The sequence below is a fragment of the Centroberyx gerrardi genome, chromosome 12 (assembly GCF_048128805.1).
Source record: "Centroberyx gerrardi isolate f3 chromosome 12, fCenGer3.hap1.cur.20231027, whole genome shotgun sequence".
In the NCBI taxonomy this organism is placed as follows: Eukaryota; Metazoa; Chordata; class Actinopteri; order Beryciformes; family Berycidae; genus Centroberyx; species Centroberyx gerrardi.
The window spans coordinates 8,724,964-8,750,451 of NC_136008.1; the positions used below are offsets into that span (position 1 = coordinate 8,724,964).

A 25,488-nucleotide genomic window follows, 5' to 3' on the forward strand; every position below is an offset into this window, starting at 1 on the left:
GTGTGGGTGTAGTTTATAACAAAGAGTGTGTTAGATGCTAAGGCCTAATAGCATCTGAGTGTGCTGAACCTCACAGTGCTTGTTTTGTTTCATCTGTGTATTTGCAAAAAGGTCTCTCCATTTTTATTTTTTATTCAGATCGAGTTCATGAGTTATGTATATGCCATTTGATGCTGGGATACGAAAGGTTCCCACAGCAGCAGTGACAGTGAATTGAGGCCTAGCCAGGGGTCTTGCCATTGTTTTTTTTGAAGTTGAAAGGAAAGAGAGAAAAAGGGAAAATTATATTGATAGCGTTTATTTTTCAAGCCGTAAAATACACATCATGGCACACGCTGCCAAGAGGCGTTTTGGATTCAGACAGGGTTGGCCATAACCGCTTTTTATTCAGAACAAGACCCCGTGGAATTGGTTTGGGTGGCTGCCCCTCTGAACAAGAGCTAGAGAGATAAACAACTTGCGTGCCAGTGTGAGTTTAGATATATTTGTGTGTGTGTGTGTGTGTGTGTGTGTGTGCGTGCGTGCATGTGTGTAGCGTGCGTGTTTGTGCCGTGCGCATGTACTGTTTGTATACAAAACAATAACTCTTCACCAAATATCAAAGGTGCAACACATCGAATATGATCTCCCGCACTCCCTGAAACATCAACACATTGTCACAGAGAGGAATCAGTGAGAGCAGGGGACAGGACAGAGGGGCCAGAAAACAAACAAGCCGCAGCAGAACGGCAAACAACACTGGCAGCTAAGTTGACTCCGAGTGGATTTTAGGTCAAGAGGAAAACTTGCGATGTGATATTGCCACAGAGACGGCATGACAACAATATGAAAAATAGTCCAATTTGGTCTGGGAGACTAAGTCTGTCTTATTGATCCCATTTTAGCTGATTAATGTCTCTGTGCCATCCCCAGCCCAGCGATACAGCACAAACCGCCGCGGCTTTTCAATTCAAGACGTAATTGAGTGTGTGTTTTTCATGAAGCTGCAGTGGCCATTAATTAAGCACATAAAAGCAACACATTAACTGTGGGACAGGTTAGAAGGCCTACTTGCTGTAATCAATTAGATGATAAATAATGAATGAAATCTCCCCGTTCGCAGCCTGGGGAAATTCAATTATTTATTATCACCGCTTCTTCCCGAGGGGTAATCTCCACGTCTGTCCAATCGTTCAGGTAAATTATTGGCTTAACATCTTCCCCATACACACCTGTACCTGTGTATGGAAATGCAAACTTCCTGGCACGGTGCACACACATGCACATACATAGGCACACACACACACCCATAAAAACATATACACACATACTGTACACACACACACACACATGCACACACAAGCACAATCCCAGGCGGAGGCAGTAATTGATCTGTTTCTTCATATTTAGTGTAACACAATTAGCTAATGGGCCGGCCTCTTAGTAGGCATGCAAGGGGAGATTTGGAAGCGCTCCCTTCGGAGCTGATGATGGAGAAGGATGAACGGCCGTCGGGGCCGAGGCTGCGGCTCCTCCCTCTTCCTCATCAACAAATAGCCCCGGCCTGACTTAAATATATCATTATGGCTGCGGTGCGTGTCCTCTTGCTTGCTCTGTGGGTAATGGAGCCGAATGCCACTGTTGCCGAGACGTCCTTCGCCCGCCAATCAAAGGACGTGTCCGGACACCGGTTTCTGAGAGATGCGATGATGATATACTGTCAGGTGTTAAAAATGATGTTGAGTTCATTTCAAAGTTGTGGCCATGACTTGCAACATTAATTTCGTCCTTCTCCTTTGCTCACACTGTGTTTTCACCCTCTTACTCCTCAGTTTTTTTTATCTTATTTTTGTGCCTTTTTCTCCCCTCAGCCTTATCTTCTTGGTTGTTGTATTGCACTCATGTCCCGGCCAGCTGAATGCATGGCTTCTCTATCTCCCCCTCCCCTCCGATTCTCCTGCTGGAGCGGCACTGCTTTCAGCTACACACAAAGTGAGATTGCCCTGGGATAAAGGAGTCGGCTCACATACTCCACCTGAGGTAGTTACGCTTCGCTGTGAGTCTGAGGAACGAGGGGACGAGGACGTATTTATGGAGGACTGTCCCGTAGGTCCTGTGGGAGAGTCTGTGCTCGCAGTGCGCTTTGGGCTAGAGGAGTTCATACATCTTGGGTTTCGGGTGACAGAGTTCATTCTCTCTGTCTCTCCCCCTCTGATCTCTCCATGTAGCCTCTTCGGGCATTTTAAGATTACATACAGCATCAATTAAAAGACTCTGAGGTCTACTGAAAGCAAGCAGGCCGGGTCTGTGCCCTCTCAGCCTTATTTTCGCTCCTCCTCCTCTCCTTACCCTGACCTGTTTTTCATGCAATCTCTTGAATCTCAGTGCATGGTCTCTAGTGGCTGGATGAGGCAGAACCAATCACAGAAACTCTCCAGGGCATCGCTTTTTCAAAGAAAGGTTCACTCTGTGCCCTGATGTTCCATTATGCCTATTTCCAGTATGTAAATGAAACCTTGTTCCTCCCCAGCTCTTTTTATCTGTTAATATGAATCTCATTGATATTTTTTTCACTGCAGTTATCCGTTGCAGTGCTGCAGTCCACCGGGAAGAAAGGATGAGATTAAAGAGACTTTTCGACTGCGATTTTCCATGATTGATTGCTCTCAGCCACTTGTCAGCTGGAATTATGGTTCCTACTGTGAATTCATCCACTTGATTTGATTCTCTGCAAGGGATGCTCTTAATACTCGCAATCCCATGGTGCACTCGGTGCCTCAGTGAGCGGCAAGGCCGAACATGGCCGTCGATTGATTGATGGCTTACTGCTGCCGGTGTCCCACTGTTGTTGACATGCAGCCCATTCAGTATGGTTCATGATCAGCCTGTACGACTGTGTGCTACAGTGAGTATCGTCGCTCTGGGTGGTCTGATGTGAAGTCACAACACATAGAGAGTTTTAGCGCGGCATCATGCAACAGTCCGCTGAGCTTTTGAAAGCCATTTGCTTATCACTCGCAGATCCCAGGACTGGGTCAGTGTGCATGCACTCTGCCTGCCTGGTCATGCACAAAGTTCAGTCTGTGGTGTCGCATAGCTGTGTGTTTCTTTATTAATCCAGGGACCGTTTGCATTGGAAGTGCAGACGCTCTTTTTTAGCAGCTTCCTGCTTCACGTTCATAGTTACACATATTCACATTCTGCTTCACATTTATAGTTACACACATTGCATATACTGTATATATACATATATTGATTTTTTATAACTTCACTCATTTTATATGGTACATACTTCACTTTTTTTTAGCTCAGCAAGTTCTACTGCTATTACTGCTGCTATTTTTTTCATACTTTGATCCATTCATTTCTGCTTAATATGTTCTAATTGTCAGTTTAGTATGTTTATATAACCCCGTTTTGCCCTATTCTTGTTTATATTATATTTTTCTTTGCTGTATCCTTTTACTATTTGCTGCTGCAACTGCCCAATTCCCTGATGGGGATCATCAAAGTTTCATCTCCTGCACCTGGGGGCTGCCCAGTATATCCAGTCTTCTTCAGTTGGGAGTTAAGCACCTTGCTCAGGGGCATTTTAATGGTAATTTCTGAGGGAAAGGAAGCCTTACTCATTAACTTTCCATGTCCAGACTTTGTGAGCCATCCTGGGGATTCGAACCTTCCGCTAATAAGCCTGCTTCTCTTGCTTTTAGCAAAGTGCTGCCCTGTCTGCAGGACATCCATGTCAGGCGAAATTTTGCTTCCTCCTATCCAATGTACAGGTGAAGATGAATGCTGACTTTACAAAAAGGATTTTGCATTCACATTCCCCCTGTGGCACCGGGATAGTGAAATCATCACTCTAGGTTGGTTAGAAATAGGATTACAGCGCATTCTGACAGTCTGCTTCTTAGGGAAAAAAGAGGTTGATATATCAGTTAATATGCATGGAGGCTTAGGCCCATAGTTCTGGGCCGGTTCCCAAGTGGAGAAGTGTGGAGATCGGGTATTACTCTGCTGAAAGCCCAGAGTTGGCCCTTTCTAGAAACTAGGCCAGCTGCCATATTTGCAGCAAGGTATTTTATCACCAGGTGACAGTAGCCAGGTGGTAAATGTCATATTTAGTGGGTACAAATATGGTACAAACGAATGGTACTGCAATGTGTGAGGGCTTGCATTTATATTATAAAAAGGCACAATGTGCATGCACGTACATAATAACACCAACATGCATACACATGCACACCATCACAAACACACAAAGCAATCACACACACCTTCAACCCCACATAAAGCCTCTACACGTGTGAAAAGAAAGTGAAAAAAATCAATTATTTGTGTCCCATATATATATACTTCCAAGCTGCTTCAGGGCACGGTGCCTTCGCCCCTCCCTCTCCCTCTCCATCTCTGTCTCCCCTCCTCTTCCTCCAGTGGGGAGCAGGGTCACCCTAGTGGGCAGGGTGCCCGCGGCTTTGCTTTCCAGCTGGAGTGGGTCCGATTAACACGGGGAGACAGGCCGATCTATCACTCCATTAGGGACAGGCGGAGGGGCTGCTGATCATGGCCACTCAGCCATTATGTGCAGCCCCCTTTTCCCAACTCTCCATCCCCCTTTACCTCTACCTCTACCCCCCCTCATCCTCTAGTAGATTGGCCTGGCAGAATCTCTGACTAAACTGCAGTGTCTTTAACGCACACACACACACACGCACAAACACACATGCACACACTCTGTCACTGACCAAGAGACACGGACTTAGTCTTCCTGATTTCTCTTTTTTCCTCACTCGCTTTACTATTTCTCTCTTTCACAGACACACACACACACACACACACACACCGATGAGTACTGTGGAGCTGGCTGACGTGAGCCTGCAACTAGGGATGGCAGGTGTCAGTCAAATGTTCCCATTAAGATGGAAATAATGAATTCACTAAGCAGTAAGAACTGGTTGACATGGCAAAAACTGGCCAACTGCTATACCTGGTCTAACACAAATGCTTGATTTGTCTGTTAGTTTGAGATACAACACTGAGCAGCAAGCTGAATAAATGCACAAGTGTGCTCTATCTGCTTTTAAACCATAACTGGGCTATTTGTTTGTGCAGCCATATTTAAATTAATTGGGAGTATGCTCATTGTGACAGTCTTCATTTTCATAATTACTACAGCAAAAGCATGATTTGTGCCACCAATTATCATAATGGCCACTGTTATTCCTAAAAGTACTTGTATTAGAAATGTACATTACCAGATAATGGAAGTGGTGAAAAGTGGAGGGAAAGTGATTCCACAGTCACGCCCTCTCTCCCTCTCTCTCTCTCTTTCTCTCTCTCTTTCTCTCTTTCTCTCTCTCTCTCTCTCTCTCTCTCTCTCTCTCTCTCTCTCTCTCTCTCTCTGTCTCTATCACACGCGCTCTGTAAAGCCCATGGTCTACCTGTATCCATGGCAACCTGGAAGGCAGAGCACTACACGAGATGAAGGGAGCAACTCAAAGCCTAGAGCCATGGCATATTTGTTTTGATGTCTTCACATTGCATGGGAGAAGACGGCATCCATTGAACGTGTCTACCTGTGACGCATTGGGACACCTCTCTGCCAGTGGCCACTTTACTTTCCCTTCACTCCTGCACCGTGACATTTGAAAAACCATCAAACAACCCAAAAGAGAATACATCTGAATTTCCTTTCTACTCTCTCCCAAGATCAGCTTTTTCAAGCTGCTTGGATGTGATGCGTTGTTTTTCATTCCTTTGAAATAAAAGAAAAAAAGGACTGCCAGCTTCTTAAAAGGAAGTGCCTGTGAACGAAGACCACAGTGGGCAATTATACAACATGGCGAGGGTAGGACTCAACACACATTTGATTCGCACACAGACAGGACGATAATGGGCTAGACGAACAGACGTATGAAGGACATGTTACTTAAAGGAGGGGTATCTTTTGCTTTTTCAGCAATTTTATATAATTACCTGGTGTCTATAAAATACATCTGTTAAGTTTTTTTCAGTAAAAATAGTTTAGTAATAGCTTTAGCTATTCACTTCCCAGTGTTTGTTTCCCACCTACAAGAAAACAGGTCGTTTTACATAAGTAGCTTCTTTTGCTAATGAGCTACTGCTCTAATTGGCTGGCCATTCTGGAAGGCTCGCCCTCCTCTTAACGCTGATTGGTCGATTTCAGACAGGAGCAAAATCTGACTGGCTTGTACAAGGGGGGCGTGTTTTGTAGTTGATGACTCTGAGGAAACGGCATAGTAACATGATTCTGTTTTTTTACTGTGATTACTTCATACCTCCAGGTACCAAAATCACCATAAATAATAAGAATTGCCACATCCTAGGATACCCCCCTTTTAAAGTCACAATGAAACCGCATTTTGAGAGCATATTTCTTTCTTAATGTGATGTATTTCCTGTTGAAACAGGATATTGGGGCGGGACATAACGCGGATCATTCAAAAGTGTAAACCAAAGGGATGGGAGTTAGGGAGAGTAAGTCAGTTTTATTTGATGGGAGGGGCGGGATTGTTCAAAAATCTGTGATGGTTTTATTGGTTGGAATTTTATTTATGTCTCCTGGTAGTCACCACTAAAAATTTTCTGTTTTCCAGGAAGTAAAAGTAATGAGATTTTACTAGAAAAATACAAGAAAATGCATTTCATTGTCATTTTTCTTTTCTTGGCATAAATTGTCAAAGTGCATGGTATGATAGTTAGAAATAGGAAAAAAAGTAATTTTTCATTTCAGTGTGACTTTAACTCCCTGTCGGTTTGCCTGTGTACTGGTTAATGATCCAAGACTATGTTAAAAAAGAAAAAGGAAGTTTAGGAGCGTACCTCGACCATGATGCTTCTATTAGTCTGTAATTACATTCCCTGGAGCCTACAGGAAGCGTCACTTTTGTTCCACCCCACTCCACTTCCACGTTCGCCATTGCCTCAAAGTGAATCCATTGCACATCAATTCTCTGCAGTCAATCCCACCACTGTTTCTGCTCCCCTTGAGCTCATTTGCCACCAATTCCTCTTCCATCATCCAAACTGTTTTTGGAAGCTGAGATGGGGCCAATTCCACTTTGAACGACATTTCATTACAGCCAAGAATTGAACACATGGTGACCTCCCCTCAGCTTGCAGCCTCGCATGTTAGGTCAAGGTTTCCTTTCCCTTCCTGAGAAGCAGAAATGGCTTTGGTATTTTGCTGCAAACTGTCTAAGAGCTTTGGCTGCACAATCACTACGCCCGTAATGATATCAATCAGAGCCAATCAGGGTGCTCGCTTTTGAAGTTGTATGCTAATTTGGGCCTTGATGAACCTCCTCTTAGTGTGATTTTGTCGCCAGCACAGTGATTGCATTGATCAAGTTAACCTGCGTTGTAACTCAGTTGGGGGGGACAGGTCTTGATTCGCCTGTCGGAGATTTGAGGAGAGAAAATGTCCTGGCAGCTTCAGCCGGTTGAAACCGGCAAAGGCTAGCAGCGACCGGGCAAAGTGCCAGCATAGTGGGGTTGGGGAGTGCTTTCTTTTTGTGCCTAACAGTATCTTGGCACCTTCCATATCCTCACGTTGTGTCCATGGTACACGGGCAAGGAGTCTGGCATTCGCTCAAGGTGTTGGACCCAGGAGACAAGCTCTTTCATGGCTCTCCAGTTCGCCCAACTCACTCCCCTCCACTCCCTCTGTAGCTCTCTCAGGTGTGTCAATACATGTGGCGGGTGGGCAGATATTTCCGGCTATAGCTCCGGCATAGTTTGTCCGTTCGTTCAAAAGCAATTATAGGTCAACAGTGATCTAATAATTCCCAGAGGCTTAGTAAAGGGTAAGCTTTATCCCTCCGTGAGAAAGGGAAAAGTTGAATAGAAAGAGAAAAGTCACACAAAGAGAATTGTCTCGCTCATGAACACCCATGCATGTGGCGAAGAATGTACCGCAGTTGCATTTTAAGTTTGTGTCTGTGTGTGAAAGAGGGAGGGAGTAAGAGATGGAGAGAGGGGGAGAGAGAGAGAGAGAGAATGTGTTTGCAATACAAAGAGAATGAGGACTTAAGAAATCAAGAAGCTGCAAAGGAGAGAGAAGGATCTTTTCATACAATTAAGCTGTAATTGCAAAGTTTTGCACTCGGGTACAGTGACTGGCTGCCAGGCAATTAGGCCATTTTAATTGCCGCTCAGTGTGGTTCAGGTGAATGCAGCTTCTCTTATCTACACACTCGATTTAATCCAATGTCTAATGGCCTCTGTAACGTTTCTATCCTCTGACTTTTTTAGTTTGAGGGAGAAGTTAAGTCGTTTCTGTCTGTGTGCTAATTGGAATGTTTGGGTCAGTGGCGAATTGCTAGATCAGAGGGCTTAGAAGTCACAGAGAGAGAGAAAGACGGAGACCAAGAGAGAGAGAGAGAGACACACACAGAGAGAGACGGAGTGAGACTAGAAACTGCAGTGAGCTGGTTCACAGCTGCCAAGCAGGTAGCTGCACTCACAATGACACATCTGCCACCACAAACTGGGTGCACACAGGAGCTGCCAACTACTGCAACTCTTGCTTTTTCTCTCTCTCACACTCATACTGAGACAGGTGAGCTCTTCTCACATGCCACTAGTGTTTGAAACAAGCCATAGCAGCACCAGGTGCTGGGTGAAAAGAGAGAAAAAAAACAACAAAAAAAACGTTAAATCTCCTGTGTGGACATTGCTGTGGCAGGAGTGACAGCTTGCCCTCCCAGGAGACGTCTTGGCTCTGCTATTGTCACCACCATGGGCACAGGAAGTCCCAGCAGCCCTCTGAAATTAATACAAGGTGACCAGCAGCCTGCTCTCTCAGCCAGGCTCAGGACAGCAGCCTTATTCAGGGTGACAGAGCCGGTGACTTGTCCCGACAAAACCTGAATGGGGCGGGACATTAGCAAACGCCACTCTGCTTGAAGTGCTCTCTTGATTACCGTTGGCTTTTCCTTGTATAAGGGAAATGAACAGACCAAGGTGACTTTCACAAAGCACCGAGCTGTCCAGATAACTCACTGATTTTCTTTGTAAGGGTTTAGCTTACCTTTACGCATTTAACACATCATTGCTCGAATGAACAGTTTGGATTTATTGCCCTGACAGTTTAAAGCATGGCTTACTCTGAACGTGGCTTTGTCAACCCACAGTACACGGCTTCACTCTTGTTAAGTTTACCCAGGATTTGCTGTGTTGTTACAGACCAGCGAACAATCGGTAATGTAGCCCCATGTTAAGCTGATTGTTTTCCACGCGTCAGTAAATAACATTTAAACATCTGATTCCAGCCCAGGGCCAAGCGCTGACCACTGATTCACATAACAACACTGGCAGTCAAATGTAGCAAAGCCAGCCAACCAACTAACCACACACACACACACACACACACACACACAGACAAACACTCAAACATACGCACTTAAAGGAATAGTTCACCCAAAAATGAAAATTATGTCATCATCTACTCTACTTGTTAGACCATATAACACACAGGGAGGTTGCCAGCACAACTTCGTAGCAGCCTTCTCCAAAACAACTGAAGTCAATGGGGACCTGTTCTTTCCAGTTCCAAAACAAAAACAGCCAAACAATCACACTGTGAATAGAAAGACCTATACACCATTATTTGTTGCAAATCAATCAGCTGTAGTTAAGATTTGCACTAAATTATGGTGTAAATATACTGTAGGTCTTTTTGGAACTCTGAAGAACTGGTCCCCACTGACTTCAGTTGTTTTGGAGAAGGCTGCTATGGAGTTGTGCTGGCAACCTCCCTGTGTGTTATATGGACAAACTTCACCTGTGTTTCAACTGACATGAGGGTGAGTAGATGATGACAGAATTTTCATTTTTGGGTGAACTATTCCTTTAAGACTTAAGACAGACCCCCCCACACACCCTGCTGGAGAGCTGCCAATTCTGGATCTGTCAGAACAGGCTTATCGATTGGAGAATTCCCGGTGCGATCAACAGCCGTCTCTCAGCCGAGCGGCGAGCTGATGACCGCCCGGCGTTGCGCTGCCTCAGTGTTGCCTGTCAGGGTCAGCTGCCTACCGCAACCCCCCCCTACCCTTATTATTTCCTCTCTGAGCTGCCAACAAAGCAACAGCGAAGCCCCTCACATACAGCGAGCTGCCTTTGAATGCTAGTATATGCTAGCGTGCCACTGTTAGCTTTGAACCCTTGGCCTTCCTGCGTCGATCCCAACCGATTTCAGTTAGATCAGTTTGTAGCTTTGTATCATGGAACTAAGGTCGTACGCAGTCTGACCGGCCGGCTCGCTATCAGAGGGAAAAGGCACAGTTGTGTATTTCATCTGACCGGGCTGACAAACATGTCGTGTTTGAGAGAGGATATTGATCTAGTGCATGACACTGAAATCTGGCTTCCTGAACGACTTGGCAGCCTTTCATTTGTTCTGTCGAGCCACCCGTCTCACTCATCCCTCTCTCCCTTCCTCCCCTCACTCTGTCCTTCCTTTCCTTTCCACTCACCCCTCATCCATCTATCGTTCCTTCATCACTATTTCCCTCGCTTCCGCTCTCATCCAACTTTCTCTCTCCCTCCTTTGCTTCCTTTGTCCCTCCCTCCCTCCCTTTACGCCTGCTTCCTCTTTATCTTGGTGCTCGGCTAGCAGTAACATTTAATTAGCATCAAAAGGCCAAGGCCCATGCAATAACCATGAGCCGTGACATTTGTGGCAAGACGGGGGATCCCTCAGATGACCTCAGGCCCTCACACATGGGGTGGGGGTCTAGGGAGTATCAGACACCATTACTCACCATCTTGTTAGAATATTCAGCTCAGAGTTTTAAGCCCAGAGACACTCCAGGGCCTCTGGTAGTTCAAAGAAGAAAAGTGTGAAAGTGACTCATCCTCATCTATTTTGTTGGTCTTGCACGGAGCCGTCTCTGTAAGTGGCACAGTGCAAGCACGTTTTGTTTTGGCCAAAGCTTCATCATAGCCCCGTACATTTTTCTTGGTACGTCCAAAATATGAAATTCCATGCAACGCTAGTTCCTTTTTTTTTCCGATATCAAAAATGTCCTGATGGGAAAACTGGACCGTGCCATATCGGCATGTTCTGGGAGAATTGGCCAAGGGCTAGTGACCACAAGTTTACCAGTCCTAATCTCAGGTGGCAAAGCTACAACCCTGATGCCCTCAAGCATGGCTCCACTCTGGCTCTGCCTGAGTGGGCGCACAGTCAATACTACACCAAGGACTACCCAAGTTTCCCCCTACTATTTTCTGATATGTTGGAATTTTCATTTATTCAAGCACTACACATCCAGACTCCTCGATTTTACAAATGAGCACAATGTACAAAATATGCAGTGATGCAGAAATTTGTACTATTAATTTTGCTCAACTGTTGGGCATTTCCTTGTTGATGCATGATAAATAATAGAAGCTTTAAATTGGATCGCGCAGTGTGTTTTGGAATATGTGTGCAGGTCGGCGTAATATTTTAATTATGAAATTCATTTTTTTATGTATTTTAGTCATTTCGCTGGTTTGAGTGACCTTCATTCTCACTGGGCTCAGACTAGCTTTACTGTATTTGTTTTGTTTTCCTCACTCCCAGTGCCTGAATCCTGCACCTGGGTCTTCTGGCAACAGTCATGCAAATCTATTCAGTCTCTCTAACATTATTTTGCCTTTAAATTGATGGAGCGTGTCCAACCCCAAACAACAATCCTCTTTATTGTCGAGCTGTGTGTCTGAACTTGAGTAGGGAATTGTGTTGATGTGTGCCAGTGCGGAGACAGAGGAGTGGCAGCAGGATGGATGCCACCCCCCCGGTGAGAAAATGAGTGGAATCACAGCATTTTCCACCCAGCTGACACCCAAGACAGATGGAGCTAGCGAACACTGCAGCGCAGCCCCAGACGAAACCATGGCAACAGCGTGTACACGGCAACAGGAAGCCCGCCAGGCCAATCGAAAAAGAGAACACACTGCCATCTAAGTAGGTCCCCGAGGTAGACTCACAGAGGATGATAGCCTAACGGATCGGGTTTGGTGCTGAAAGAGTCAAGGGGATCCATCACGACGCCTGTGGAAGATCGAGAGGAATACAATACTGAATGTTCCACATCCTAAGGGGATGACTTGATATAGGCTGCAACAGCTAGCGCTTTAAATCACAGGCAAAATGGCATGTCATCAGCAATGCCTTTGTAGTGCTGTTAAATAGAAGTTGACTGAAACCTCATGGCATTTTTAGATGAGTTTTTAGAGAGCGTGGTGTGTGAAAGGGTTGCTTATCCAAAATCTGAATTCACCTTTTTTTCTTTTCTTATTCTAATTCTGTATTGATCCCCGAAAGGAATTTCTCAGAGCAGATCAGCTAGAGAGCAGCACCCTTGCAACTGGTAGAGATTCAGTGTTTTGTTCAATGACACTTTAGCAGGACGGGCTTGAACCCAGAGCTTCCAGCTGAATGAAAGCCAAAGTCTCCCGACTCACTACACCACCCTGCTGCCCAAGTACCATTTCTACAATGAGAATGATTTGACAGTAAGGGATTTATCCAAATTCATCAAGATTTATCAGTGGATTGATACGTTTATAGTACATATAGCGTTCCACCCATGCCCACACAAACAACTGGGTTTCCACACTGACATTTCACATAGAGAGGAAAAACGTCCACTCCATCCAAGAGGCTGCTTTGAATAAAATCCCCCAAAAAATTGACAAATACAATAAATCAAATCAGTCACATACCGACAACGTTTCTCTGCTAGCACGCTTCCAGTGAAAATAAATGTTATTTTCTCTGCCTCTTTTCTGGAAGAATTTGCTGCGGTGAAAACCTGACCCCTTCCAGTGTTATCATGTCATCTAGCTCTGATAGGAACGCACACGGTGTGTAATGTCACGATGTAGTGAAGCCAAGGTAAATGTCATGCACAAAATATGCGCCCATTCCACAGGTAGGAACACAACAGACTCGCTGCAGTTTGTAGAAACTGCTGCGAAGCTATTTGTTGTCTGTTTTTATGGTGTGGAATTTGTGTTCAATGGAAATGCGTCCCATCAACTGTCCTATTGGATTTCAGTTCCACTTGCTGGGTATTGAAAGTGCACAAAAATGTGACTCCCTACATATTCCCATTCTTCGATTTGCAGATCAATTATGTCTGCCATCTTTACTCACATTCCTGCCTCGTCTGAGGTGGTTTATGACAGTGTTTACTTTCTATTTTTCTATTTTTCTATTTTTTCTCAATGGCAGCCAGTTCTCTCTTTCTTTCTCTCTCTGCCTCTTTCTCTCTCTCTCTCTCTCTCTGCATTCCCAGATGAGCTCTACAACACTGTAACGCCTTTGTTATGACTCCCACGCTCTAGGATTCAGTAATACTTGAGAATGATACGGCACTGACAAAGCTATAATTGTATGTATTACCATTTGAAATAGTTCTTATTGAGTTAATACCTTTACCTCTTAATCATATATCCCCTTGGTGTAAACAAGCAGAATCCACTATTGACCGTGTAAGGTGGAATCAAAGAGGATTTGTTCTTTTTTTTTTTTTATACGATATTATAACTTGCTGATGAAATGTCTGTCATTATAGCGAGTGAGGCGGGGCTGCTCACTCTCTCTCCCCTTTGAAGAACTTGTGAAAATGAGTTTCTGGAGTGTTTTACTCTTTTCAATTTTCAGGCAAAGGCAGTGAAATTTTGTGGTTCTGAATGGTGGTTATCTGTACTATGCAGCCCGCGCACTGTGTTAAGCTGAATTGCCTTTCTCCATAAGCTCCATGGAGACTTGGTGATTATGTGGGCTTTTTTTTTTTTTAAAAGGATAGATTACATACAGTTTTTGTCACTCGGGGCACCAACTTTACTCCAAAGACATTACACTTGAGAGGCACGGAGGAGTAGATGACGGAGAACGCCGCGTGACAGCATGTTCCTGGGTTCCTAAGTGCACTCTACTTACATTACTGTGTCCCTCGTCACCTTCCTTTCTGTTGTCAGCCACTGAGGAAACAATAACCCTAGCCAATAAATGATTCAGGCTGTAAAGATTCAGAATGCACACAGCCAGGCTTCTTAATTACAACGGAGACGTACACATTCATTAGAAGAATCATCTCTCTCGCTTTCTTTCCCTTTCCCTCCCGCACACAAACGCACACACATATAAACAAACATACACACACATACAGACATGGACACTGCACACACATATACACACACGCACACACACATGCATGGCATCAGTGTAGCCATATCCTCGCCTGAGTTGAGCCTTTGATGAGGCAGGAAATGCTTTGAAGCCCGGCTCTGCCATCAGGAACTTTTAAAGAAGACCCACTTCTCTCTTTCTCTCTCCCTCTCTGTCTCTCTCTCTCTCTGTCTCGCTCCACAAGCCACTAGCGCACAGTCAACTGATCCGCAGCAACGCACCAGGCCAAGAAGATAACCCAAATCTGATCTTCCTCGTCTTGCCTTGCCTCCTCTCGCCGCAGTCAAAGCCTCAGACACACACCGCCCCCCCATTCTCCCTCTGTCTGTCTGTCTCTCTCCCACAGAGAGGCCGTGACTGCTTTGTCTCCAACCTTTATCCTCACCCCCTCACCTCATTCAGCTCGTTCCAATCTCATTACCAGTCTCATGCAATCCACTGGCTCTCTCTGTTCTCTCTTTTTTCTCCCAGGCCATGTTCCCCTCTCTTTGTTGAGAATGAACAACAGGGTTTTTTGCGGGGTATTTATTGCCCGGTCTTCAGAAGTATCTTGGAGGAGGAGGAGGCGTGGACTCGCACTGAAGGACTGTTTCCTACAGTATGGAGCAGAACATGAATAGTTGTGTCACAGCTGGAATTCAAGGACATTCCATTTCTATACGCATTTGTTGGTACCATAGCAACCAGTGTCCTCATGAATGGCGGTGAATTTGTGTCACTGATCTTTTTGTATTCTGTTGCTGATTGCAAGCTGCTGACAGGATTAAAAAGTATGAAAGTGTAAAAACTTTAATCCGTCGCCCACACTGACAGACAGTTTGAGACAGTCTTTTTCCTTCAGACTTTTAACAAGACCTCTCGCATTTCCTGGAGTTTCTCTGGGAGTATTGTCTGGCGGTGCCCACCTAGGGAGACACCTGTTAGCTCCTCTGTCTGGCTGAGTGGGCCAAGAGGTGCCTCCTGTCCTCCTACACCAGACCTGGGAGACTCTGTCATACCCTAATGAGAAGTGGACCTGACATCTTCTCCAACCGCCGCTGCTCTGTGCATCCCATGAGCCCCCACTCCTCCCTGCTCTTGTTCTCCAGTAACGATGGCAGAGAGGGCTGGGCACCGGGCAGATTGGAGGTTGAATTATTGATGGGTCAGTGGGTCTGTCTGGTCTGTCGGCGCGGGGGAAGGCTGACCACGCATGACGTCCGTCGTTGCGTAAAGAGGTGAAGAGTGTTGCTATGTGACCGGGAGGGTCTTTTATTTCTCCCATGTGGAGCACTGGAAGTGTCAGCCAGGCGCAGGGGCAGCTGATGAGGGCCAGTGGGCCAGCATCATGAGCTCTTATGGTGTGAAGACAATGGCACATCGGTGCTAAAATGTGATTCGGTTTGACAGTTAGCTCAGAGAAGAGCGCCACACTTCTTAACAGGTTTCTAGATAAAGAGTTTCCATGTTCTTCTACAGGTGTAAAATGGGTGGGATAAACTTTTCCCTCTCTACGTTTCCCCCTCTTTCATTTCATGCACACATGGTCTTCCATTAACATTGCATATAGCAATCAGCTGTAGATGAATAAAAACAGCCGTTTATGATTTCCCAAACAAATACTGAAGCATACAGTGCCACTCGGTGGCTGAGCAAAACCCTATTCTCTGAAGAGGGTATATTGAAGCTGAAAAAAATCCCAATAACGACCGATCATCTGTACAAGCGTCAATCAACCATATCTTCACAAACCATCCGTAATCCCCTGGAATAGGAATTTTTTTTTTTCTTTCATTGGCATTCACACACACAGGACCAATATAATGGTGTGCTTCCCTAGCCATAGTAATTAGGCTTTGGGGAACATTAAGAGCTGAAGCACCAGACGGAGAGCCTGTGTATGCAGAGTAATTGCATCATGGAACGGGGTGAAATAACAACAACCATGAAAGCTGTATTATACCAGCAGTCAGCAAACTGTGAAATCATTTGTATTACCCCTGTTTTGTGGGTCAAAGGGAGGGGTAGAAAGAGGGTGGGCGGTTCATGTACTTGAGAGAATAACATTTAAGCTGATGAACATTGCTCACCATCATAGTTCTAATGTGGACTAATTTAGAGAGGCTTTTTTTCAGGACGGGCTTGATTGAGCAGGCGCCACTTGTTTGTTTACCAATTTGGGCTTTGGTGGGTACTTCCATTTTACCGCTGCGTTTGTTTTCTGAGAAGTCCTCATGTCTAATTTATTTGATCTCCTCTTGCATGCTCTCGCCTACTCACTCTCAGGCGATGCTATGCTGCATAAATTATGCACAGCGGTTTTCGTTTCCGACGCCATGGTGAGCGGGAGATGTGGGACTCCACGCTGCAAGTTCAAGACTGTTCAAGACATCCGTGTCACCGTGCCAGCTGTGCCGATTGAAACGCTGAAAGATGTTGTATTCCAGGCACAAAGTTAAAGCTCTTTGGCACTGTGCATAGAGTAGAATAGAATAGCTTGGTTTTCTTATTTTATATTCTCTTTGTGTGCTTATATTCTATTTGTCTTCTTCCCCTGCTGAATCCTCATCTGAATCCTAATCCTCACTGGGATCATTAATAATCTTATCTAATATAGTGAGTGATGCTGCTCTACCCCACCGCAGGTTATATGGCTGTTACAATGCAGATGCCAGGTGCACAAGTCAGTGAATACCAGATGTCGATCTGAACAGGATTGTGCAGGAAGATCACACACTCGACTATTATCGTTTGCTAAGGTGCTAGAGGTCAAAAAACATAAAAGCGGAAAGGCAAAACGTATGCACACTTAGGTCCATGCGAGTTTCTTTATTAAACCAAGCTTTCGGTCAAGTAGACCTTCTTCAGGGCATACAATACACACAATGAACTGGGCAAGGATATACGAGAGTCCCAACAGTGTAATCAATAGTATGCAGAACACCTGTGCTGCACCATTCTTCTGCCTTTCTTGATCTGAATGGGATTAAAATGACCCCGGAGTTAACTAAAAATACAGTAGGTAATTTCAATTTTACTTGGGTCGTCGAAGAAAATCACTGACATGTTTGTTCTGGATGGGATAAAATTCTCGAGGTCCTGAGGTAAAAATTACCAATAACCACTCTTCCCCTAGTAATACTAAATCCGTCTGGAGAGGGCTTAAGATACACTTTTTTTCCAGGCTTCTCTGCTGTCCAGCCCTTGCCAGCCTTGAATGTTTTGTGCCGATTTTACGCACCGCTAATGCTGCTCGATACGGCCGAACTCTGCAGCTGAATAATCAAGGCAGGGGGCGAAACCTTGCTCAAAGGCAGTGATGTTGTTCCTACTGAGATTCAAACCTCTTTAACCAGAGTTGAGTGCTAGTTCCACAACTTGCGGACTACCTTGCTTCACAGTCAGTTGGCACCAGTAGCTTGTGAAATGAAGAATGAAATCAATGTGCAAGAAAGGGTCTTCTCCTGTCAGCGTTCTCAGACGTAGCTGAAAGGGTAGAAATATTGGAAAAGACAGTTGGAGCCGAGACTGGTGATACTCCTTCCAGTCGGTTTTGACTGCATGTAGTGTCTGCCATACAGGTAACTTTCCCCTTGGATAATCCTGTATTTACCAGCCCCCCTGCCAGGCCCATGGAGATACAGGGGAAAGAATAAGATCCTAATAATGATCTAAGCCACTGGGAGGGAAGCTAAACAAACCAGCGTCAGCCGCTGCTTATAAAGGATCGACTGTTTGTTCCAGTCAACTCGCACTGAGCAAATGAGCTTCTTATCATGGCCGCAGCAGAATTAAAGCTCAGATATCTCTCAGCCAGCAGCAGCTCACTCTTTGAACCGTGTTTTAACATGTGTGTGTGTGTGTGAGTGTGAGTGCGTATAATAGAGAAAGCCCGCACCATAGAACTATTCTTTTGTATAAATAATCATACACAGACAAATCACACGCAGCACAGACTGCAAACACACACACCCACAGGCTTACACTTAGTCACGTAAGATGCAACTGATACGTTTTCTGACCTTTTACCTCAGCTAGTTTCATTATGGAGCTGCAGCACTTTGATGTAAGTTTGTGTATGTGCATCTGTTGCTGTATTTACTGCCCTCTTACCTTTTGTTCACACCAGAAGTGCAACAGACACATAGTGGGATTTACATGCAGCTGGGAGGCGGGCTACGCTACGCAGCCGCTAACGCGTCCGTTCCGCTTCTGGCCTAAACAGAGCCTTTATGATTCAATATGATGTATGATGAAAGCCGAGCAGAGCTGTATGATTTGATTCAATGCAATTTTAAACTGTCTTTCCTCAGTTGAGCATTATTACCAATCATCCATCATATTTTGAGCCACTGCCGAAGTCACTTGATTTGTGTCTAAATATGATCGCAATTTAACTACACTTCAGCAATGGAGCATTCAAATGAATACGGTGCAGCTTATACATCAGCGTGACCCTTTGCTTGTCAGGAGGATAATGGCACAGTAGGTGCTGCTGAATACCACGGAGCAGGAAGACGGGAAGATAACGTCTTTTCTGACCTTGGGAGCAAGGACAGGTGCCCTAGCATGACCACATCAACACTAGGGATGGACAAAATTCAAGATATCGCAATGCAAAAAAGTGACAATACGTATCGTGGGGCAGAGAAATGAATCGTGATATTAGCTGCATTTTATTCTGCTGTAGTAATCACAAATGAGGCGTTTGCCCATCACAATTTCACAAGCTCTCCATCTAAATTATTTTATCTGCACTTTGTAATGACATTTTTACATTGTTGTGTACATTCTAGCAAGCCAATGCCATGCTCAGAAATGTGCTCAGAAACGTAATTTTGCAGATAACTTTTATTTATTACATCGTATCGTGGTTGTATCGAATCGTGAACCCCATATTGAATCGTATCGTGAGGTAAGCATATCGTCCCATAATCAACACACTTGCCTCTACGGCACCTTTCGTCTGCTCACCGTCTCGTTCCCTGGCCCGCCTACAGCCTTCTAGGGGTCTCTGAATGATGTGGCAGTATAGAGCCAGGGGTTGGATCCTTCCAGCTCAGGGTCGAGAGAGAAAACAACATATGGGGGCTTTGCTGTGTGCGCAGGGCTTACAGGCTCTTCAGCCTTTTAGCAGCTTTGTAGAGTCAGCTGCCCTCAAGAGTAAAAGCCTTCCTCCGATGCAGAGGACAAAAAAGATGGTGAGAATTAGTGTGGGCTTTCATGTTGGTGGGAGATGGCAACAGTGGAAAGAGAGGGCAGTTTCTTGATCCGCGTTCACAAGCTGGCAAATAGGAATTATTCTTTTGCGGTGGCGGTCATAAAATTGTGTTTTGTTTTTTTTCTCAGCCGAGCGTCATCAGAGTGTTCTCAAAATGTCACCCGCTGAGTTTTTGGATTTGATTGTTATATTTAGAATGCAGGAACCTGAGGTGACTTCAAATAAACTTTTCTCTCAGAGGCAACTAGTTGCATGGAAATAACTACCTCGATGCTTGTATCAAGAGAACATTATGCATGCACTTTGCATATCGCACGCTCTCAGAAATGGAGGACAGAATCAATGAAATCACAAGGAGTCCTCTGAAGCCGAGATGAATTTGCCATCAAACAGCAAACATAATGTTTCCCACTACGTTGTTGCTTACCACTCATTTCTCTTCTTGTCGTCTACATATCACATTTTCTGCTTGCTTCGTCTCCTACATTTCACTAACATGAGAAAGAAGAGGTAACAAGATGGCAGGTGTGAAGAGACAGGGCTTTGTTCTTGCGTTTGAGGTCTACATTTTCACTCGGAGTGAGTGACATCGCAAGCGAGAGATTGGTGCGGCTGACGAAGCTTTCTCGCTGGCTGCTAATGTGTTTTAGCAGCCAGCTATGTCGTTAGAGTCATTTTATTGACACATTACATAGCCATCATACCCGTTACCTGTCTCATCGGACTTGTGAATGTGCCCTTAATGCAATGAAGAGAGAGGAAAAATAGGCGAGAGCCCGCCTCACTGGGGAGGCTATCAAGCTACGAATTCTGAGGGAATGTCAAATTAAAGCTTGGTATGGTCAGGTCACTTAGAGCTGTGATTTCCCTCCAGAGACAAGTGAGAAATGTGGATAGGAAAATCTGCAGAGGCGTGCTTTTCTACCACCATCTTTGGTTTATATAGCAAAGACTGTTATTGTAGACATTCCAGTTTCACTCGGGGCTTTGATAGATAAACTCTGCAAGTTTTATGTTGGCGAAAATATCTTTAAACAATGTGGAATATTGTTCACCAAGCATCTCTCTCCACTGGGCTCTGACAGCGTTTGCTCTGGCAGAGATGACTGCATGCCCAATGCGTGTCTTCGGCGGTTAAGAACTGATAGAAAAGCCATTTGGATCCGTCCTCCTGTCCGCCGTCCTACAGGGAATTCCAAGTGAAAGGGAAGAAAGCGAGCTGTCTGCTGTCACAGCCGATCAATGTTGCTCCGCGGCGAGTTCCTCCATTCTGGGAAGGAAGGAGGAAAGTGGCGAACATACGCAATCTCAGAATATGCTGATAGTCGTGCAATCTGGGGTGGATGCAAAGCGTGTTTACAGCAGCACTTCAGTAATGAAGCTCACATGCTATTGAGGAGGCTTGCATCACGGCACAAGAGACCAGTGTGTCTGGGAAGATGGATTTATGAACAGGGCCTGTAATTTAGCTTGTGTGCTGCTGTATAGTAAATCATGGAACAGATGCCCGCCAAAGGGCTTTTGCTGTAATTAATCAAATAATTTATAAGCAACTAAACAAAAAATAAATAGCTGCTAAATAATCAGTTTACCCCCCTCAAATGCTTGTCTGTTATGCACATTTGGAATTTGCATGTTGATTAAGTATGCAGTCTTGAGTGTGTGTGTGTGTGTGTGTGTGTGTGTGTGTGGGTATGACTTAAGTCACTTTTTGGGTCAGTGGTTAAGGTTAGGACTATTGTGTGTGTGTGTGTGTGTGTGTGTGTGTGTGTGTGTGTGTGTGTGTGTGTGTGTGTGTGTTTGTATCTTTTGAACTTTCAACATAGAAACATACTTTTGTAACAATATACAGAGAAAAATACACAGACAAATGCAGACTTACACACATGCAACAAACTGCGTGCACTCACACACACACACACACACACACACACACACACACAGAACAGAGAGTGAGTTTGTGTCTGTTTGTGTGCACGTTGCCTTTGAGCTATGTGTGTGTCTGCTTTGAATGCGTACGCCTGCGAGCTTCTGGTTTGCTTGAGCAGCGGTGGCGGTAGAAAGGACCGATGAGGAGAGATGAGACCAGGCGGCGGGTCATTAGTGATCTCTTTGATAAAAGAGAGAGCTAGGGGACTGGAGAGGGAGCCTGACACACACACACACACACACACACACACACAAACACATCAAGGCTGTTTCATTTCAGCCGCAGCTCCGACTATATAGATATAGCCAGAATTAATGAGTGACTGTGTGTAACGCCACCCTGGTCATATCCCAGTACAGCAGTGGGGGTTTCTGGGTAGCTTTTAATACAGTGTTGGGAGCTGTAGGTAGACACACCGAAAAAAAACATAGTGCTTTTTCTTCTGAATATTACACTTGGGAAATCAATTGAATTGTGATGCATCTAGACACAGCTACCACGACGTAGTTTCTTTTTCAAAATGTAAAACAAAAAATGAGGAGAAGGTAAAAAAAAAAAGATGTTAATGTTTAGGATATGTACAGTTTGAATAATGAACAATTTTCTCCAACATGCTGCTTGATTTGATGGCCAGGGATTCTGCATGGCATGTAGAGCAACCAACATCTTCTGACAACACCGATGAGCCTTTGAAGAACGCCTTATTTAGGAGCCCGTCTGAAACACCTTTCCCTTTGATGAAAAATTGCAGGCTCTTGCAATTTTGGAAATTGCAGTAGTCAATTCAAATTCAAATGTTTTCTCCGATTAATTATGCGGCCCTAGTTCTTGACAATGCCGAAGTCTGTGATGTAGTGCCTTTGTGAGGTTGTAAACATCCCCCAGGGGTCGTTTGAACAGAGATAACACGCATGAGTGTTTCATGCAAAGGCTCATGGGTAGGCTGCTGGCTGTAAAATTGCCACCTGAAGCACCTCAGTGTGTGGGCTTCTGAATAGTGTGCATGTAAATGTGACGTACTACTGTATATGTGTTTTTTTCTCGTGTTAAAGACCCCATGAATTAGCATGGAGAGTGTGATTTGCTTCTGTGTATTGACGTATTTCCGAATGAAACGTAAGTGGGAGGGGCTTATTTGAATATCGAGGAAGTGGGCGCAGCAACGTCAAACCCGCTCAGATCAATAATGGACAGCAGTCTACACTCGGTTATGGAGGAATAATTCTCCGCCTCCGTCGCCCGTCTGGGAAAAGAGTTTTAGGTGAAGCGCAGCCAAAAACACACCATCCCCTGTTGGATGATGAGTCAGCAACAGAAATGTGCTGTTTACCCGAAAGAGACAGCCTGTTAATTTTGATATAAAATTTCTAGAAATCAACATTTTGTCATTTTTTTGGCCTGTATTGTGTACAATAAGTCCAGCAATATCAGCAAAAGGTAAAAAAAAAAAAAAGAAGTTATTTTTCATTTCTTTAAATCTGCAGTTCAACACAAGAAGAAGTCTTAAAGAAGTTTTCCTAAACTTCAGGAGGCCCCAACCCCATCCGCATGCAAAGCAATGGGCACACCACTATAAATATCTTCTGACAGTAAATATACAGTAAAGACTACAGGTAGTGGTTCAGTGCGCTCAGCAAAAGCCAGAGTTACTGTTTTTTCACTTAGGCCAAAGGCAAAGACAACTCATACAGTAATAACAGTAATGGTGATAACAGTCCTAATGGTAGAGGCCAGTGGCGACTATCTATTTGACTTGTATTTACTTTCCCCATATTCTCTTGGTCTTCAGTCTTTCTGCTGAGTCACTGCTCTCCACCACCGCCCCACTCACACTCTCTCCCTCTCTGTCTGTGCTTTGTCTTTGTCTAGACTCTCTCTCCCCTCTGTGTACTCAGTGTCTGTCTCCTCTCAATCACTTTCCCCTCCTCTCTCGTGTCTCCAAGGCTTTCTGTCTCTTACACGAATCTCCACTTTCTTCTCTTCTCGCCTCTGCTATCTCTGCCCGTTTTGTCTCTCCAGACATCTCTTTCCCCTTTGTCTGGACTGCAGTGTCTTACTCCGCTTGCTTAGTCTTTCTTCTTCCCGCTACGTTTTTGTCAAGAGCTCTTCCCACTGGCTAATGCAGATTTGGCGACTGATAATCCGGCTTGTAGACGATGCATTACCCATCCCATCGGAGCGTCTGGCCAGTGGAGAAGGGGGGGGGGGGGGGGGGGGGAATTTGTGAGATTGCTGTTAATCCAGACGGAGCGCCGTTGTGCCCAGCCTTGTTAAATTTCGCATAATTAGCTTTAGAGGGAAGACTGAGGGAAAAGGTGTGCTGGCTGTGCACTTTGATTTCCCAATCTGTTGACTGTCAAGGTGATTTTCTAAGGCTGGGCTGAGGAACAGCTTATGGAGTAATTATATTTGTATGAGTGAGTGCTGTGGAGTGTGCACAGTATGTACAGCATGTGTACATACAGTAAATGGAGGGAAGAGAAAGGAAAAAATACATGCACACTTATGTATTTGTACACATGCCGCGTGTTTGTCTGTTTACAGAGATTTATACATTCCTCCCCTGTCTTCTTGCTCTCTAGTTGTACAAGAGGAGAGCGGTGGAGCTGGGAGAGAAGCTGCTGCCCGCCTTCAACACGCCGACAGGAATCCCCCGAGGAGTCATCAACCTGGGGAGGTGAGCCTCAGCACCAGCTTCACCTCCAACAGTCCTCCAACAATCCCTGATAAAACACAATATCATGTTATTAGGTTGGCCGGTATGAATCAGCGGCTATGCCAGCATTTGCAATATGTTAATCTTGGCAGCTTGTACTCCTCAGTTCCCCCAAACCTGATAAGGGTGATTTGTTTAGGGTCTCATCCACATGTTTGAGCTCAGTTTTGAGGTGCAAGTTGTCAGCAAATTGGAAATATGCTAAAATTCAGCCATCCTCTAAGCTCACGTCACAGTTAGTGGATATGGGTAGACAGGACATCTCCAAGTGCATTCATCCATTACCTCTACACTATGGCAGGCACTTTACTACACTTTTGTCATTTATTCCCTAAAATGCACGAGTCACACAAATGAGCAACTATTGCTTATTTTTTACTAGTCACTATTTGGCCAGTTACTAGTCACTAATTTCTAGTTGTCTAATAATAGATTCTAGTTTTAATTAAATATGTACTATTGACTTATTTGGTTAGTCACTTGTACTAGTACTTACTTTTAGTTACTAGTGACTAATTATATTTTTTAAATTAAGCAGTTTTTTAGGGCTATATATTTTAGATATCAACTTTTCATTACTCAGTTGTTATTTTAATTAGTACTAGTCTCTAATCCAATTCTACTAGCTGCTATGCATTAGTTACTAGTAACTATTTGGTAATTCATTAATTATTAATACTAGTCCATGCCCGGGGACGCGCGCGCCACAACTACATGCAGGCTTGCCAAAAAGGCGCATAAACATCGTAAATTTGGGAAAATGGAAAAATCAGCTCCGTCAGTCCCTGCCTATGCCAATGCTCAATGCCCATGTGCAGTTTGAGATTGATTGGCCAACCCGTTGAGGAGCAATATGGATGCGGACGGACAGACAGACAGACGGATGGACAGAGTTTTCCTCATTCTGAGAATTGTTAAAACAGGTATCAGTCACTTAAAACTACAAAACAGCCTGTTTAAGTGAAGATTCACTACCATCTACAGAAGCCAGAAAGAAGAGAGAAGAGTTCATCCAAATCTATGATGTAATGACAATGTTCAGCTCCATATGAATTGGAAAAAGTGACATTGACAGTGCCCAGGATAACCTTCCATGGATGAAGGTGGATTTTCTGGGGCAGAACATTGAAATATAAAACTGTTTTTAGATGTAGAAGTTCAAATAAATGAGTCCACAAAGTGAGTCTCCTGTCAATAGAGTTACTCAAGTTCATAAACACTTGTGGGACATTCCCAGACGATATGAACAACATGTGAATGTGAGTTGTATTCACTTTTAATCTGTTCCAAGCCATTGCCTTTCCAATCTAAAATCTTTATTCACGCAATCCAGTTTTGTTAACGCCAGGGTCACGCTACCTGACTTTAAGCCTGATTTTAACTGCAATTTGGCCATCACAAATGGATTTCAAGTTCTCTGTGTGTTTAGCAGATTTGGGCACAGATAGTCTTTTTAG

At 44.5% G+C, this 25,488-nt stretch overlaps 1 protein-coding gene across 2 annotated transcripts in view; it reads left to right on the forward strand.

Annotated features, from left to right (window-relative positions):
• The window catches only part of LOC139932772 (mannosyl-oligosaccharide 1,2-alpha-mannosidase IA), a 165,558-nt gene that overhangs the window by 122,669 nt on the left and 17,401 nt on the right, over positions 1 to 25,488 (forward strand). Inside the window, exon 5 of one of the 2 annotated variants that reach the window (XM_071926658.2) lies at positions 23,898 to 23,992. In XM_071926658.2, the coding sequence (XP_071782759.1) occupies positions 23,898 to 23,992 (95 nt within the window). The remainder of the gene's footprint in view (positions 1 to 23,897; positions 23,993 to 25,488) is intronic. The other variant, XM_071926657.2, reaches the window with a different exon arrangement.